The sequence below is a fragment of the Rhinolophus ferrumequinum genome, chromosome 19, assembly GCF_004115265.2.
Source record: "Rhinolophus ferrumequinum isolate MPI-CBG mRhiFer1 chromosome 19, mRhiFer1_v1.p, whole genome shotgun sequence".
NCBI classification, from domain to species: domain Eukaryota; kingdom Metazoa; phylum Chordata; class Mammalia; order Chiroptera; family Rhinolophidae; genus Rhinolophus; species Rhinolophus ferrumequinum.
The window spans coordinates 19,109,531-19,128,661 of NC_046302.1; the positions used below are offsets into that span (position 1 = coordinate 19,109,531).

At 39.2% G+C, this 19,131-nt stretch overlaps 1 protein-coding gene across 1 annotated transcript in view; it reads left to right on the forward strand.

Annotated features, from left to right (window-relative positions):
• Positions 1-4,798: 4,798 nt before the first annotated feature.
• Positions 4,799-19,131, forward strand: part of LAMA3 (laminin subunit alpha 3) — a 256,618-nt gene continuing 242,285 nt past the window's right edge. The window contains 1 exon segment of the mRNA XM_033087622.1: positions 4,799-5,440. Coding sequence (XP_032943513.1) covers positions 5,159-5,440 — 282 coding nt within the window. The 5' untranslated portion in view covers positions 4,799-5,158.

Consider the following 19,131-nt stretch of genomic DNA (forward strand, 5'->3'; position numbering starts at 1 on the left):
ATCCTCAGATGGTCGGTACTGCTGCTGAGGAGTCTGATATCAGAACATCTCAGTGAAATGGTTTGAGGTTGTGGAAGAATTACTGGCTGGATAGAGAACAACTTCTTTAGGCTTTCACATTTGCATATTAATAACATAATTTTGGAATCTTAGCCATTTGTTGAACATTTTCCTTCCTTCAAATAATCTTATGTCTGGAAGGACTTTATAAAAAGTATGTAAATCTATCTTTCTCACTTTCTCTCAATCTTTTGCCAAATTAGATAGGACCCTACCATCTCAGGCAGGACTACTTAAGGTAGTGCTGGGAGTTCATTCAGTTGATTTATTAAAATATAAACATTCCTACTAGGCCAAAACAATATAAGTTCATCATTAAAAAAATTAAAAATATATAGACAAGAGAAAGAAGAAAATAAACAATACTACTCTTTCCATCCCATTTATTCACTCTTGAACATCCTACTGTATAGCTTTAAAATCTCTTTGAGTCTGCTTTCACACACACACACACACACACACACACACACATACACTGTATGTGCATGCATGCACTCATGCACACATTCATATATAGTTTTTATATTTAATGTATATTTTAGTTCTGTAAAAATTCTTTTTAAATAACAGCTGTCTTAAGATATAATTCACATACCATAAATTCACTTTTAAAGTGCACAATTTAGTGGTTTTTAGTATATTTACAGAGTTGTACAACCATCCCCACTATCTAATTCCAGAACATTTTCATCATTCCAAAAAGAAACTCCATATCCATTAGCAGGTACTCATTATATAATAAGGTGGCCTTTTGTGTCTGGCTTCTTTCATTAACTAAAATGTTTTCAAGGTTCATCCATGTTGCAGAACTCCATGTTGCAGTTCTGATCCATGTATCAGAACTTCATTTCTTGTTATGGCTGAATGATATTCCATTATATGGATATACCACATTTTGTTTACCACTTATTAATTGGTGAACATAGGGTTGTTTTCACTTTTTGCTATTATGAATGCTTCTGTGAATATTAATTTAGAAGATTTTGTGTGGACATTTGTTTCAATTCTCTTGAGTACACATTTAGGATTGGAATTGCTGGGTTATACAATAACATTATGTTTAAATTTTTGAGGAACTGTCAAAGTGTTTTCCAAAGTGTCTACACCATGTTACATGCCCACCAGCAATGTGTAAGTTTTCCAATTTCTCCACATCCTCATCAAACTTGTTATTACCTATCTTTTTCATTATAGTCATAATAATGGGTGTGAAGTGACATCTCATTGTGCCTTTGACTTGCATTTCCCACATGACTAATGTTGAGCATCTTTCCATGTGCTTATTGGCCATTTGTATATCTTCTTTGAAGAAATGTCTATTCAAATCCTTTTTCCATCATTTAATTTTTTTTTTATGGTTGAGTTGCAGAGTTCTGTAGTCTGGCTTCTTTCATCTAGTGAAATGTTTTTAAGGTTCATCCGTGTTGCAGCATGTATCAGAACTTGAGTCTCTTATCAGTATATAATTTGCAAACATTTTCTCCCATTTTTTTGGGTAGTCTTTTAACTTTTTTGATAGTGTTCTCTGAAGCACAGAAGTTTTTCAATTTGATGAGGTTCAATTGATTTTTTTGTTGTTAATTATGCCTTTGATTTCATATCTAAGAAACCATTGTCTAATTCAAAGACAGAAAGATTTACTTCCATATTTTTATCTAAGAGTTTTATAGTGTTAGCTGTTACATTTAGGTCTTTGATGAATTGTGAATTCATTTTTTTATATGGTGTGAGGTAGGCATCCAACTTGATTCTTTTGCATGTGTATAGTCAGTTGTTCCAGCATCATTTCTTGGCGTCATTCGAAATGGTGAAAACTGAGTGACCGTAAATATAAGGGGTTATTTATGAACTCCCAATTCTATCCCACTGATTTATATGTTTATCTTTAGGCCAATACCACATTGTCTTGATTACTGCAGCTTTGTATTGTTTTGAAATCAGAAAGTGTGAATCCTCCAACTGTTTTTTTTTAAATTGTTTTTGACCATTCTGGGTGCCCTGTTCCACATAAATTTTAGGATCAGCTTGTCAATTTCTGCCCAACAAAACAAAACAAAACTGGGATTTTGATAAGGATTGTTGAATCTGTAGATTGCTTTGGGGAATATTGCAGTCTTAACAATATTATCTCCCGATCCATGAACATGGGATGTCTTTCTATTTATTTTGATCTTCTTTAATTTCCTTCAAGATGTTTTGTAGTTTTATTGTACAAATCTTGCACTTATTTTCTTAACTTTATTCCTAAGAATTTTATTCTTTTTGAGCTATTTTAAATGGAATTGCTCTTAATTTCATTTTTTTGTGTTGTTCAGTGCTACTGTTTTGAAATACAATAAATTTTTGTACATATATTTCATATCCTTTTTATGTTAAAATATTGTGAATATCCTATAGCTCTTATAAAACAACTTACAGAATTATATAGAAAATATACTCCTACAACATCACTTTAATGGCCTTGTAATATTTTACCATGTCAATATACTACAACTTATTTAGCTACCTCTTTATTATTGAACATTTCAATTGTTTTAAACTTAAAAAAGGTATAAATAACTCTAATAGGTACTTGCCATTACATCTTTGCAAACTTCTTGAACTATTTTCTGTATATAAGTCTCTAGACTGGAATTATTAGGGCAAAACATGTGCACATTGGAATCACTTGCTAAGCACTGCAAAAATTGCCTTCCTGAAGGTTATAAGGTTTTCACTTCTACCAAGGTACTTTATACTTGATTCCCTAAATTCTTTTCAACTTTCAGTTTTATTTAAAAACACTTTTGCTAGTTTGAAAGGTGACAGATAAGTCTCATTAGTACTTTGCTTGAATTTCACTCCGTAAAAAGGTAAACCATTTTTTTCATATGTTTATTAGCTTAAAATAATTCTTTTCTGTGAATTGTGCTAGGTTTCTTAGCCCTAAGTGTTCATCTTTTCCTAATTGTTTTGTAAAAACAGTGTATATATTAAAATCATTAATCCTATGTCTTTTTTTTTGAAACTGTAAATAAATTTTAAAATGCTGTAAATTTTTTTAAAAAAATTGGCAGGTTGATATTTACAAAGAAATAAATGGATCACCTGAAAATGAAAATTAAACCATTCAAAGTAAAATATTGCTTGACATGTTATATAGTAGAGGAATAATAATCTGTTTTTCCTCTGGGTTATCAGATTTTTTTAATTATGTATTTTCTTTTATTTATTTATTTATTTATTTATTTTTAATTTATTGGGGTGACAATTGTTAGTAAAATTACATAGATTTCAGGTGTGCAATTCTGTATCACATCATCCATAAATCACACTGTGTGTTCACCACCCAGAGTCAGCTCCCCTTCCATCACCATACATTTGATCCCCCTCACCCTCATCCCCCACCCCCCAACCCCCTTACCCTCTGGTAACCACCAAATTACGTTCCCCAGATTAATTTTCAAACCCGTGGCCATCCTGTGGTCACCGACTGCCCTCCAGTCCCCTCACCCTCCCCCCCACCCCCCACCCCTCCCGCCCATCTAGCAACCCTCAGTTTTTCCTCTTTGTCTCCAAAACTGTTTCTGATTAGTTCATTCACTTATTCTTTTCTTTAGAATCCGCAAATAAGTGAGATCATATGGTACTTATCTTTCTCTGTCTGACTTATTTCACTTAACATAATGTTCTCTAGGTCCATCCATGTTGTTGCAAATGGTAAGATTTCTTTCTTCTTTATGGCTGCATAATACTCCATTGTATAAATGTACCACAGTTTCTTAATCCAGTCATCTACTGATGGGCATTTTTGTTGTTTCCATGTCTTAGCTATTGTGTATAGTGCTGCAATAAACATAGGAGTGCATAAAGATTTTTGAATTGAAGTTTTGGATTTCTCCGGATAGATACCTAGGAGTGGAATTACTGGATCATAGGGTAGTTCCATTTTCAGATTTTTGAGATACCTCCTATGTCTTTTAATGGTATAAATTTCCTCCTCCATTTATTTTCCATTCTTGCTTAGTTATGGTGATTTTTGATGTACACACTTTTATTTTATTTTTTATGTAGTCAACTTATCAGTATTTATGGCTTCTCCTTTTGTGATTTGCTCCATCCTTCACAACTCCAGTCCTACTTCCTCTGGGGCATTTCTGTCCCTTATGGCCAACAGCTATGACACCATCCTCTAATTGCTTAGAGGGCCTATGTGGGCTTCGTTTTGGTGAGGTGTTCCTGCATTCAAGACTAAGCCTCAGCCCCATGGGAGGATTCTCTGCCCTGCGGTCAGCTTGACAGCTCGAGTATTTCACTCAACATCTCTCAGTTTATCTGTAAAATTTAGCAGATTGAGCATCTAAAGGATTTCCTCCAGCGTAGCTTTCCATGTTGGCAAACTATGACTTCCACTACTGGCTGTCTTTTAAATATGTTAGTTCTGCCACTCTCAATTCCCTGTGAGATCCTTTGATCCCAGACTCCGTATGTGGCTGCATCCTGATATCGTTGGGGTACAGCGTTTGAGTATTGACCTAAGTTGTCTTTTGACAATTGAGACTTGTCTGGGAAATCACAATGTCACTGATGTAAGTTCTGCAGGCAGTGGCAGTCTCTGCTGCTGTCTCACCCAAATTCGTTGCAAGCCTTCTTCCCCTCCTTTCCTCCTTGTCCAAGGTCGGAGTTGACTTTTCTGGCTAGTCTGAGACGGGGAGTATGTGGAGAGGAGAAATATCTGCTTTTGCCTGGCCATGGGAAGGTGGGGCGGTCCCGGCCCGGATCTGGAGCCTCCAGGGTAGAAACCGGGCAACGCCTTTCGCCTTCTCCGCCCGCGAAGTTCGCAGCACGCTGCACGATTCTAGAGACGCTGTCTGCTGGCCCGAGGTTGGGCGCTGTCAGTTCCTGATCCCGCGGTGCCCGCTGGAGTTTCAGATTCTAGAAGAGAGGAGCCGCCCCCTCGCCTCCGGCTCCGGGCGCGTGGGGCAGGAGCCCGGATTCTCGGCTGCACACACCGGGGGCTGCCCTCGTGGGTCGCAGGCGGATTGTGCTGTGTGGGCCGCCGTGCCGCCCGAGCCCCTCCACGGGCGGCGGCGGAGGAGGGAGGGCCGTGCGCCGCGGGATGGCTGCTGGCGCGGCGGCTCCGGGCTGGGCACCGCGGGCACTCCAGCTGCTGCTGTTACTGTTGCTGTTACTGTTACCGGTGCGCGCGGCCGCTCGGGAATCCCCAGCCGCGGCCCGGCTCAGCCTCCACCCGCCCTACTTCAACCTGGCCGAGGCGGCGAAGATTCGGGCCACCGCGACCTGCGGGGAGCCCGAGCCCGGCGGCGCGCGACCCCGGCCGGAGCTCTATTGCAAGTTAGTAGGGGGGCCCACCGCCCCGGGCAGCGGTCACACGATCCAGGTAAGATACCCGGAGAGAGCGAGGCGCTGCGGGGGCCCGGGGGCTCCCTTTCCGTGCGGTCTTCCACCCGGTGCGAAGCGATTGGGTACCTTCCCCCTCCGCCCCCCACCCCCCGCGCGCTAGAGACCCCAGGCTGCCGGGAAAGGCTTCCCACAACTCCCGCGCGGGCCGGTGACCCCAGAAAGTGGGCGCGGTGTCTCGAGAGTGATCCTGTGGGAGCACCGCCCTTGCCAACGCGCCGCCCAAGGCGGGGATGGATAAAGCACGCGAGGTGAAGGAAGGCTCAGGTGAGGTCTGGGCTAGCAGAGGAGAAAGTCCGAAGCTGCGTTCTAGGGATGCAACGAACTGCGGTCCCGTCCAACCTTGGTCGGTCACCCAGGTAGCTGCTGGCCAGGCACTGAGTCCCTCCCGGGCTTCATCCGTGCGCCTCCTTCCACGCCCTTCGTCTCCGCTTCCTTACTCAGAGGAGAAGTTGTTGGCAGTTACCTTCCGTGGTGTATTTTAAGGGAGAATTTTTAGGTTTATCAGCAGTAGCACTCCAATGTCACCGAAAAGATGCACTTCACCCCACTGCCTGAAGTGCCACCGTCAGAGTCATTGGGGGCAAATGAGAATTGAAATGGGCAGAGCTCTCAGAGTCCATCAGAGACGCTCACCGCGAACACCGGGTGGAAATGATAAAGTCACTGGTGCTTAATCAGCATGTGGAGGTGTGCCAGGTCCTTACACAGGATCCTCACAACCGCGCTGAGGAATGGATCAGGTGAACAGGTTAAGAAACACGCTTATGTCATAAAGTAGGGCAGCTAGATTTGAACCCAGTCCTTAACTCCAAAATTCGCTTTACATTAAGCCATAATTACTCCCTCTTTCTACTGGGAAGTGTTGCTGAGTAATAGGAAAGTGTTGCCGGAAGAGGGAGTAATTTTGGAGCCTGGGTTCCAAAAAAACCGAAAGATTGTCATTGAGAGTGTAGATCAGTGTTTTAGAAACTCTTTTGATTATGCATTTGCATAAATGACAAGTTGTTGAACATGCAGTGTCAGTACATATTTATTTATAAATTATATGCATCTATTACTTTATAAATATATCGTGTGTACCTCAAACATGCAAAAATAGAAATTTAAAAGAAAAATAACGATGATGAAAATGCTTTTAATTTTCTTTATTAAAAGCCCAAAGTAATTTTGCTTTCTCTAAATATTTTATTTGTGATTATGTCTAGTTATTTATAAATATACAAATATACAAATGTAATCATGTGTATAATTGTTTTTGAAAAGTTTAGGTTAGCACTTATGATACAACAATTCAAAGTTGTTTTATATTAATATTTGAATTTAGTGGTTGGAATAGATGAAAAGATACCTCACAGAATATGTAGATTCAAATAGAAGAACTGCATTGAATACTGAGCTCCAGAACCAGCTACATAATTTGCGAAGTCCAGTGAAAATGAGAATGTGGAGCCCCTTGTTCAAAAATTAGTAAGAATTTCAAGATGGTGATAGCATAGAATTAAACTAAGTGAGGGATCTTTCTGAGTGTGTGACCCTGTGTGACTGCACAGGTCTCATGCTGTCTGAGTTCATTAAATCACAGCATTCATATTTCTGCCCCATCCTTCAATTATTCTTTTTTTTTTTTTTTAAGTAAAAACTTGGCCAGTAAGTGTTTGCTTTTCAGTTGATATTCAGTACTTCCTGGTAGGAAGGTGTTGTGTTTAAATGTTGTAAACAATAGATTCAAAATACACTGCAAGTCTTCTTTGGGAAAATGTTAAATATGTTATAAAATTCTGTTTCCATGTTTTAAAATGTACAACTATGAAAACTTTGAGTAATACAGTTCCATATTTTTAACAAGAAAAGATGAAACATTTCCAAACATCTATATTTCAAAATGCTCTCTCCAAAGCATACATATTTTTTATAACAGTATTTACTTTTTCACACATTGTTAAAAGAACACTTTTATTTTGATGGAACAGAGTTAAGTATCTCTATTGTTTTGTAAGTATCCATCACGTAGTGTATTGCTGGCAGCCACTTGTCATCCCAGAAAAAGTCAGCAAATTTGGAATTTTTGTGAAAAAAAAAGTATAACATCTTTAAACGTAAAAAAAGGTCTTTAAGTATTATATGTTACCGTGAGATAACCAGTGAACCTGTGTTGTCAAAAGAATTTCAGTCACTCCTCATTTCAATACAAGGAGGTAACCGTCCTATTTAGGAGAAGAGAATCCCCATGTCTGCTTAACTGGGCACACGCAAGCTTCGAAGTGTCCTAGTCAGATGGTAGCCTGGTGGAACCCCTCTTCTTCCCATGGACAGACATTCAGGACTTTTGGTGACTTGTGACCAGATGACTTGTGGACTGAATGAAGGCCCCTAAGCAATCTGTATATGAAATATTAGCAGAACTGAATTTCTTCATGTTTAGGTAAATTAAGCATAAACAGAAGTTTTAATATTCCCTTCTTGCACCCTACTGGATTGCCTGGCATACCCAGCTTTGGAGAGAACTGGTTTAATTATTCGAGAGTAGATGCAAGGAGAAGGAAGGAATCAAAGCAATTTTCAAATGTTTTCTCTGTCCCAGATTTGCCTAGGAATGGGCCAACCCTTATTTTCATCAACTGGTGTTTTTATTGAGTGTTCATAGTTTGACACTACTGTTTTGGAGGTCCAGAAAAGTCATGTTTTCTGTTCTGATTCCAGAATAGCTCATTAAACCTGGATTCACAGTCCAAGATAGAATAGGAAGTGGCTTTCTGAGGTCACTCAGCAGGCTGTGTTCTCAGACCAGGGTTCAGACTGCAGAAAAAGAGTGCTATCTAGTATTAAGTCTTGTATTTCTCTAAAGGTAAAGGGTGAACAAAAGCTCTGCTGCCTAGTGCTTTCTGCTTTCACAGTTGAGTGCTTGGGAAGATATACTGATTGCTGATATGAGAGGTTCTCATCTAATGAGAAGTATGTTGGTGACCAGAAGGGGAAGCCAAGTTCCAGAGGCCAGGCTGTTAGACACTTGCGATAGCGCAGTGTTGGTGGCTTCTTGTGCAGACCTGCCTTTTAGAGAAGTGAGGAGTGGTAGGCGATGGATGGGAGAAAGGAAGAAAGATTATGGTTCATCAATTGGTTTTACCTGAGTGCTGATCATCTTGAATCTGCTCATCATGTATAGCTCAAGATGGGAAATGGAGAAGAGTTAACCAAAATAGTTGTATTTCTTTGAATTTTCTAAAAATAAATCTTTGGAGTTGGCCAGGGTTTAGAATTTCAGATCAGAAGTGTTTTGCAAAAAAATATAAAAACTGAAAGTCATGTCTTTGAATAAAACCTGAGTTTGTGGTCCTGATTCTATACTAACAGTGCTGATATTTGAATGGTAGATGTTTTAAAAATCTGAATTTTATTTGTTGTATGAAAAATGTTTAATGTGGTTTCTCTGGACTTAAGATTCATTAAATAAGGTTTTATATACTTGTTACTGGTCAGATATTAAATTTTTGGTGTATGAGAGCTCTTTGATTCAGGAATACTCTCTGTGCAGTTCACAGCTATATCCCCAGTGCCTAGCACAAAGCCTGGAAAAATATAGGTGCTCAGAAACTATTGAATGAAGGGGTGGTGGTATGAAGATACCAGTAAAGGCTGTAAAGAAGTTAATGGAAAGAGCAGACAAGAAAAAGATGCAAATTCTATTCTGTTGAAAAGTTATTACGATTGAAATATGTCACACTTTGTGCTTTAATTTTAAATGTTTACTTACGTATGGAATCTAAAGACATTGTTATTTACTGACATGTGATAGAGATGATGATAAAATGGAAGTGGAAGTCTGTATTTAAAATATAACCTTGTGTTTGGGTTAGCTTGTGTTTGGGTTTGAGTACACATAAACAGTGTACTCACAAGGAATGAAATACACATATCTACCAAACTTATGATCTTGATTTTGTACATCAACAGTTCAACACATGGTTTATATGTTCCTTAATTACATTTTGATCTATGCATAGGAATGTGTATGTAACCTGAATGATATTGCTAGAGAAACACATACACATGAATTATGGCTAAGAGTGAGAGTGCTTGCCACAAAGCGGTCTCGGTTGTGTGTGTGACTTGGACTAATGGCCGTAAACAGGAAACTCAACTTCTTTTGTTTAGAACTATTGTGAATCTAGAGAATCATTTGTTAACTTCAGCCAGGACCTTTTCCTTTGTGAAATTGATGTGAAATCTTGAGAATGTCTAGGGAAACCCAAAACATTTACTATGTCCATTTATATAGTTGTAAGAATGATTGATAAGAGTTATTTTGAGACTTCAGACAAATGATTACAATCATCAATTTAAGGATCAGTGATTTTTTAAAAAAAATGATTTTCCTAGTAGTTTTTCTGTGTTTGTGGACATTGGCTAAAGATTAGCAATGAAGATTTATGTATAAAACATAAATGTTTTCCTTTGGAGAGCCAGGTTTACTTACCAGTGAAAAAACATGGTTCCATATGTATTATTGTATGAGTTAGAGGTTTCTTTTTATTGCAGAAAATACTATTCTATTTTATGGCTATACCTTATTTTCTTTACCCATTTACTAGTTGGTGGACATTTGCGCTGTTTCTAGATTTTAGTTATTATAAGTAATGTTGTTGTGAACATTCACAAACAAATCTTTATGTGAATGTGTTTTCAGTTTTCTTGGGTAGATTCCTAGGAGTCAAATTGCTAGGTTATATAGTGAGTTCATTTTTAAGTTTCTGAGAAACTGCCATTATTGAAAATGGGATATTGATGTATCCAACTATTATTATGGAATTATTTCTCCCTTCAATTCTGTCAAATTTTGCTTCTTATATACCTGGGCTGTCAAAAAAATGTATGCAAGTGGACACTTTGGTCAACGTTGCACAAGCAGTAGTTCACAGTAATCAGAAGTGTCTGGATGCAAATGGTAACAATTTTGAGCACCTCTTGTAACTGCAGAAGTTAAATGTGATTTGTGTTCATCTTTTGTTATCAGTATATATTGAGTATTACAATTTTAATACTGTTTTTTTTTTTTCTTAAAATGTGTATACATTTTTTTGGCACCCTCTTTATTTTGAGGCTCTCTTGTTTGGTGCAACTATGTTTAAATTGTTATATCTTCTTGATAAGTTGGCTCTTTTATTAATGTGTAATATCCATCTTTATCTCTTGTAACAATTTTTGACTTAAAGTCTATTTTGTCTGATATTAGTATAGCCACCCCAGTTCCCTTTTGGTTCCTGTTTGCATAGAATACCATTTTCTTTCTTTTCACTTTCAACTTATTTGTGTCTTTGGATCTAAAGTGAATATCTTGCAGACATGATATATTTGGATGTTATTTTTCATTTTTTATCCATTCTTCCAATCTCTGCCTTTTAATTGGTAAGTCTAATGCATTTACATTTAAAGTGATTATGGATAAGGAAGGACTTACTTCTGTCATTTTGCTAGTTGTTTTCTCTATGTGTTATATTTCTTTGGTCTTTCAATTTCTCCATTACTGCCATCTTTTGTGCATGATTTCTGTTTTTGGTGTAGTATTTTCACCTTCTTCTAATTTTCTTTTCTGTATATGTTTTAGTTATTTTCTTAGTCAAAACTCTGGGGGTTACAATTAACATCCTAAATGTATAACAGTCCAGTTTGAGTTGATACCAATTTAGCTTTTTTATAACATCCAAAACTCTGCTCCTATACAGGTCTGTCTCCACCCCCTTTATAATGTTATTGTCACAAATCACATCTTTACACATTGCTACCCATTAACATAAATACATAATTATTATTCTATGCATTTGTCTTTTTAAATCATATAAAAAATCACAATAATGCTGGATTTTTATATTTATCTATGTAGTTACCTGTAGTGGTGTTTTTTATTTCTTCATATGGCTTTGAGTTACTCTCTAGTGTACTTTCATTTTAGCCTGAAGGACTCCCGTTAGCATTTCTTGTAGGGCAGGACTACTGGCAACAAACTTCTTCAGCTTTTGTTTCTTTGAGAATGTCCTAATTTCTCCCTTATTTTTGAAGGATAATGTTACCTCTTATAGAAATTCTGTCTTTCAGCAAGAAAGAATATGTCATTTCACTGCCTTCTCCTTTTATGGTTTCCAATGAAAAATGGGCTGTTAATATTATTGGGGATCCCTTGTATGTAATGAATTGCTTTTCTCTTGCAGTTACAAGATTTTCTTTTTGTCTTTTGACAGTTTGATTATATTTTGCCTTAGTGTGGATCTCTTTGAATTTATCTTACTTGGAGTTTGATGAGTTTCTTGGATGTGTATAAGGTCTGACAATTAAGTTCGCAAGCTCATCCTAGAAAAAGTGCTACATATTGCTGAATATGACCATGGTCACCTTCAAAGTACTCCCCTTGGGAAGCTATGCACCAACATCAGCACCTAGTCCATCCTTCAAAGCAATTTTGGAACTCTTTTCCTGGAATGGCCATCGGAGTTGTCATCATATTACCCTTGGTATCCTGAATGCCATCAAAATGTCTTCCTGTCAATATTTCCTTTATCTTCAGGTAAAGAAAGAAGTCATTGGGGGCCAGATCAGGTGAGTAGGGAGGGTGTTCCAATACAATTATTTGTTTACTGGCTAAAAACTCCCTCATTCACAGTACCGTTTGAGCTGGTGCATTGTCGTGATGCAACAGTCAGGAATTGTTGGTGAAAAGTTCAGGTCGTCTAACTTTTTCACGCAGCCTTTTCAGCACTTCCAAATAGTAAACTTGGTTAACTGTTTGTCCAGTTGGTACAAATTCATAATGAATAATCCCTCTGGTATCAAAAAAGGTTAGCAACTTCGTTGCAACAAGTTCACAAACTTGATTGTCTGACCTCGTAGATTCATGTCTTTCATCAAATTTGGGAAGTTTCAACCATTATTTTCTCTGTTTCCTAAGCTGGTATTTCATTCATCATCTCTTTTACTGAGCTTTTCATCTCCAGAATTTCTATTTGGTTCTTTTTTAAAGTTTCAATCTCTTTCGTAAATTATTCATTTCATTCATTGACTTTATTCCTGAGTTCATTAAACTGCCTCTCTGAATTTTCTTTCTGGAAGGGCATCTCCTTGAGTTTTTTCAGAACTGCAATCTTGAATTCTCTGTCATTTAAGTCACATATTTCCATGTCTTTAAGTTTATTTTCTGGAGATTTTTCATTTTCTTTCTGAGCTGTCATCTTACATTGGTTACTCATGGCAATTAATGAATTATATTTTTTCCTGGGCATCAACAGGAGTGAATTCTGCAGCGGGTTGGTATAAAGAGGTCTTTCTTTGCTCTCCAGTAGGTGGCGCGGGAGCATTTCCTTTTTTCTCTTGCGCGGGTAGGCTTCTCCCATGGTGGGAGGTTTCCTGGGGAGGTAGCAGTCTCCTGGGTGACCAGGTTGCCGAGGTCTCAGGGCACCACCCTCATGGGAGGATGTAGTGGGTGATGGGGTTCTGAGACGCTGAAATCCCAGTGCTGCCCTTGCAGGCAGATGCAGAGCTTTGTATCTCAGTAGTCCTGGGTGCCCCCTGATGGGATTAGCCTGGAAAGGTGGGGGCAGAGTGGACTGGAAGAGGTGGCAAGCCTGTGGCCCTGATCTCTTCTGAGCACTGGTGACCTCCACACCACAGCTGCCTTGCCCCTACAGCTCCTTCCCTTTCATTGGAATTAACTGCACTGTGTATCTGCTGCTCAGGAACTGTCCCTCCAGTTCTCAGGGCTATAGATATTCTGCTCTTTAATCTGACACTGCAATCATTTTGTTTTTCTTTCTGGTCCCCCTGCTAGCACTGGAAAGGTGCAAATTGGGGAGCTCTGGGAAGGTGGGGGATGTGGCCAGGCTCTGCGGCTTTGTTTTCTGCCTTGCTGTTAAACCACAATTGTCAGAATCCTTCTGTATTTGGTCTCTGCCTGAAGGGCTCTGCCCTGGTTGCTGGGTGTAGCCATATTATATGCTGATTCCCTCAGGCAGGATTGCTGGAGCCACAGAAATTGCTCCTGCAGTCTCAATCTTCCCCTTTCTCAGGACCACAGTGTGCTCTGGGCTGTGTCCCATGGCTCCCATCTCTGTAATTTTCCCTTCCTCCTCTGTTCGCGGCGATTCTCCCACCTTCAGATGTTCCCATGCACAGATCTCTCAGCCGTGTTTGTGTGTTGCGTGTGGAATCCTTTGTTGAATTATAGCTGTTAAATTTGTTGTAACTTCCAGGGGAGATATCAAGGAGCACTTCTCACACTGTCATGTTTTTGATGTCACTCATCAACCATTATTTTCTCAAATATCCTTTCTGCCTCTTTCTCTTTTCTCCTCTGGGACTCCCATAATTTATATGTTGGTCGATTTTATGGTGTTCTACAGGTCCCTTGGGCTTTGTTTATGTTTCTTCGTTCTTTTTTATCCTCAAGCTCAATAATTTCAATTGACCTGTCTTCAAGTTCACCAATTTGAATAGATCCCAGAGTTCTGAAAAAGCTTATTCTGACAGTTTTTGCAAGATTAATTGTTGCTTCAGTGGAGGGACAGATCTTTGAAGCTCCCTTCACCACTTTTGGTGATATCCCCACATCTTTTTTTGAGTGCTTCCTTACCTTCTGGTACCACAAAAATTTTCTTTGCTCCAGCCTTCTTGGAACCAAGTACTTTTCCAAGGAACTCTATTCTTTTTCTTCTTTTTTTTTTTAATTGAGTGTGGTGTTAAAAATCAAGATCCGGTTATGAAGTGTGCTCATTTGTTATTGCCCTATCATTGCTTCTAGACCCTTTCAGAGCTAGGAAATATTTGTGCATTTACTAATTCTTATATGCACACACATCTACATTAGAAATGCATTTGACTTTTGCATATTTATCTTGTATCCTATGACCTTCCTGTAGCTTTTTGGTAGACTCTTTAGAATTGTCTCCATACAGGATTACATATGTTTTATTTCCTTTTTTCCAATCTATATGCCTTTAATTTCTTTTTCTTTTAATTAATTAATCCACATACTTATTAAGTGGCTCTTACAAGCCAGGCACCATGCTTGATGCTGGGGATGCAAACATGATCCAGACATAATCTTTCTGTAGATGACTAATTTTTTCAATGGCCTAATTTTTTAAAAAGACCAGGGAAACACCTATGGGAAAATAAAAAGTTGCCTCATGACGACTCTCACTGAGAGGTGAAGAGCTCTGGCTGTGCAATCGTGTAGATCTGAGTTTGAATTCTAACTCTAACAGCTCTCTGGCCTTGGAGAATTGCATAATCTCAGTTTCCTCATGTATAAAATAGGATTTAACAATAGTGTCTATCTCACAGTTTATTGGGAGGATAAAAATTGACTTAGCCTATTTCTTGGCACATAGTGCTCAATGAGTGTGATTTTTCGCAGAGTGAAAAAAAAATCTTAGGTAAGACTTCTAAAGTGGTAAGCTAGAAATATGATTTTTCACAATAGTTATTTAAAATTTTTGAGTAAAAAATTATTTTAATAATGAAATGTACAGTACATTATGTACTGAACCTATTTGGCATGCTTAAATAAATAATCCAGAGGTATAATGATTTCCATAGCCATCTATAGAACAGCAATGTTAAATTGTTTTGGTACTGTGTTAATAACTAGTTTAGGTATTATTTATGTATACAGGGATACATTTTTTACCAGCCAAAGTAACATATTTTGGGTGGGAGGTGTTAACTTTGTAAGATTAATTTTGGTTATAATACATTTGTTCAGATCATAAATTTATTTCTGGTTGAGATTTAGGCTTTCATGAAACCTGTCTCAACTCTTACTCAACATTCTAGAATCATCTGCCTAGTGAAGAAAGATTTACTAACTGGTACCTCAGTGGTCTCAGTCAGACTTAGAATTGTCTATATTTGTGCTATATAAGTGGGTTCCTGGCCAAGGGACAAGTGGGGGTTGCAATCCAGCCTGGGCAAGGCTGTATCTGCTTAAAGGCAGGGAGCCTTTTTCTGCTTCACACACACAAAAAGAGCTGCTTGGATGATGTAGCAGGGCATTTGTTAGATGCCTCATGCCAACAGGATGGAAACTGCCCTGGGGAAAGCCAACTCATTGAGTCCCATGGTCCTGCCAGTTTCTCAATGTCATAAGCATATTGTTTTCTCTCAGTGATTTCCCAACTTAGATGCTCAGAAAATACATGTGGAATTAATAAATGAATATTAGATAGAGAGAAATACGGGGTTTAATTAGGTTATCTATACACATCTTAACTGTGAGAAGTGGGGAAAAGAAGTAATGCTCCATTACTTTCAAGTCGCACCATATACTCCACATATTATGTATAGGAATGATACCAAATAAGGGGGGGCAGAATGGTGAGTCGGGAGAACAGCCCTGTAACCAGGGGACTTGCTCCTCTGCTCAGTACAGGGTATTAATTTAACACACATATAATATTTACTGATCTTTGGAATTGATCTAAAGCACCTTACACATACTGACTTCTTAATTCTCACAACAATTTGTGATGGAGGTATTCTTAGCATGCTCATTTTAAACATGGGGAAACTGAAGCACAGAGAGGGTAAGTGATTTGTTCAAGATCACTCAGCTAAGATGTGGAAAAGCCAGGTACTCTGGCTGCAGTTTCTGCTCTTACCCACTATATTATGCTGCCACCGCCACACCAACTACTCCTCCCTCGGAATTCCAGCCAAACTTTGCACCACCTCTCTAATTCCATTCCTCACCTCGGAGCCATTTATTTTCATGTCTGTATCCTTATTAGATCATGAGCTCCCTAAGGGTGCGGCCACATTTTCCTATTCATGTCTGTCTCCCCTGTGGCAGCTTGTTGTAGACACTCCACAGATGCTTTTTGAAGAAATGATCAAAGAGCAACACCATTAAAGACTTCCTGCTAGACCAGCACCTTGGTGGAAGTGCTCTGGATAAAAAATACTTGAATTTCAACAACCTGCCTTTGAAAGACAGGTGTGGCCCTGATGTGTTGAATTTCAAGGTAGAGATGTCTGATGCAGTGGCTAAAACCAATGACTAGAACTGGGTCACTAGAAACTGGAAGAGGCAAGGAAGGATCCTTCTTCTGCAGGTTTCAGAGGGAGCATGGTCCTGCCAACACTTTGATTTATTTCTGATTTCTAGCTTCCAGAACTGTGAGACAATAAATTTCTATTGTTCTAAGCCACCCAGTTTATGATACTTTGTTTTGACAACCCTAGGAGATTAATACTGTACAGTAACTATCTTAGTCTGTTTGGGCTACCATAACAAAATGGGTAGCTTATAAACAACAGGCATTTATTTCTCACAGTTCTGGAGGCTGGGAAATCCAAGGTCAAGGTGTGGGCAGATTCAATGTCTGGCGAGGACCCACTTCCTGTTCATAGACTCTGTCTTTTCGCTGTGTCTTACATGGTGGGAGGGATGAGACATATCTCTGGGGCCTCTTTTTTAAGGGCACAAATTCCATTCATGTAGCTGGAGCCATCATTCTAATTCCATTATCTAGGAGGTTGGGTCTCAACAGACGAATTTGTGCAGGTGGGGGAGAGATACAAATATTCAGTCCATAGCAGTAATGTTAGCTTTAAATCAGATAACCAGTATCTCAGTCAGTCAGCGTTATTTATAAACCATTCAATGAGTGAGTCTTCTCTGTATATGGGAAAGTGGAGGGTGGAGGCACTGCGTGAGGCTCTCTGGGTAGTTCTAGGGTCTCTGCTTTTGAGAATTTCTAGTCTGATAACTCAAAATGTGGTAAACAGAATTTGTTCTTGGCTGAACAAATATTCAGGGATCACCCACATTAAGAGTCATTCTTAAATATGAACAATATGTCGGAGGAGCATAAAGTAAGAATTGCCTAGTAGAGGTTGGGTGGTGAGAGTTTGGGCATGATGGGTGCCTGTGAGTCTTTGATCCTGTTTTGCACAGAGCCCAGTGGTCAGACGATTCTTTCACAAGTGAGGTCTCTGGGGCTGCATCAGGGGAGCGACAGAGTGGGATAGAGAAATGAAAAGCTTGACTCCTTGTTTCCTGGGATTGGCTCTGCAGAGACTAAATATTGCTAAGGATTTGGTTGTACAAAAGACACTGGTGGCAAAGATTCTCTATAAGGTGGTTTGCATAGTGATTTGATGAGAACACAAAAATTTCAAATTTTCCTGTATGTCTCATTTGTTTCCAAGCGTCTTTCACTGTGACAGCTGATCACTTAGTGTATATAATATAACATTGATTTTGAGTGTTTTTAACAAACCAGAAAAATTAGCAGGAAATGCTGGAAGACCTCATTGGGAAAATCTCTCAGTAAGATTGCCATAAACTAGTTGAGTGTTCTTTCTTTTGTTTTATTTCATTATCTTTTAGGTCAACTTAGTAGACTTTAAAATAAAAATATAGCCATTGACGTCACTCTTTCTAACAGAAGTGTTAGGACCTGGTAAAATCTTTGTTCCCTCTCTCTGAGCACCATGATGGCTTTGAAGTAATTTTTTGCGTCCCTCACATACTTGGTGGTGTTAAGTACAGCTTTATTTTTCTTTGATCACTTACTTGCCTTGGTTCCGGGGTGATGTTTTTCTCTATTACGTGTAGCAACTGTCACAATAACTTAGGAGGATTGTAGCAGAAACAAATCATAGTAGAACTGCTTGATTAACCAGAAGGAAGATGAGGCCAAGGGCCTTTAGAATCATTACTGAGATGTTTGTAACCAACAGTTCTCCATATTCACTGAAGATAAAAAAGACAATGTAATGTTGCATCATGAAGGATTGAGATCAGCTATGGAGAAGGACTGCCTGTGCAAAGTGTGCTGCACCCCTGAAATGATTTTCAAGAGTCCATCTCTAGGTCAAAATCCTGTGTATGATCTTTTAGGCCCAACCACAGGCAACTACACAGCTTTGGGTGACAGGCCTCATGGAAGAAGCTGCCCTCCCCACACCAGCCTTGCGTGCAATGGGTGCATTGCAGTTTTCTGGAGAGAGTTGCAGTCCAATTTTCAGGCTCCCCTGGACCAGCCATGCTTATATGCATATCTGCAATCTCAGCCCAGGAACTTCTATTCAGAGGCATCCACTGTGGACACTTCCTACAGGTCTCTACTGAGACTTACTGGAGTGCTGTAGCTGAGGCACGTTCCCTGACTCTGAGTCAGTAACTTTCTACTCCTGCTCTTTCTCTTCTCCTTACCCCCAAGCCTCTGGGACCATAAAAAGGCAGGAGCCTTTTGTCTGGTGCTCCTCAGTAGTGGGGTAATTCTCCTGTCATCTGACCTTTGCCTGGCACCATTCCCTGGGGGAAAAATAGAACCCTGAGGAGTAGGCACCTTTCTCTTGCCTGAACTGTCCCAATAAGTGCATGAGGTCTTGATTGTCGCTTTCAGATTGGCTCGTTGACCTCACTGACCCCCTCAGCACCTGGAGGCTTGACAGGAGTTGGTAGAATGTCTTCTGTGGATAATCCATAATGTAGATTCGTATCTACTACGGAAAGAACTTATCTACTGCTACGTGGAGACACGTGTACACCTATTTGTGTGTAACATTCATCCACTCATATAGTCAACAAATATTTATTGACTTCTATGTGCCAGGCACAGAGGATGGGGATACAATTCTGAACAAGGCAGGAAAGGTCCGCGCCCATGTGGAGCT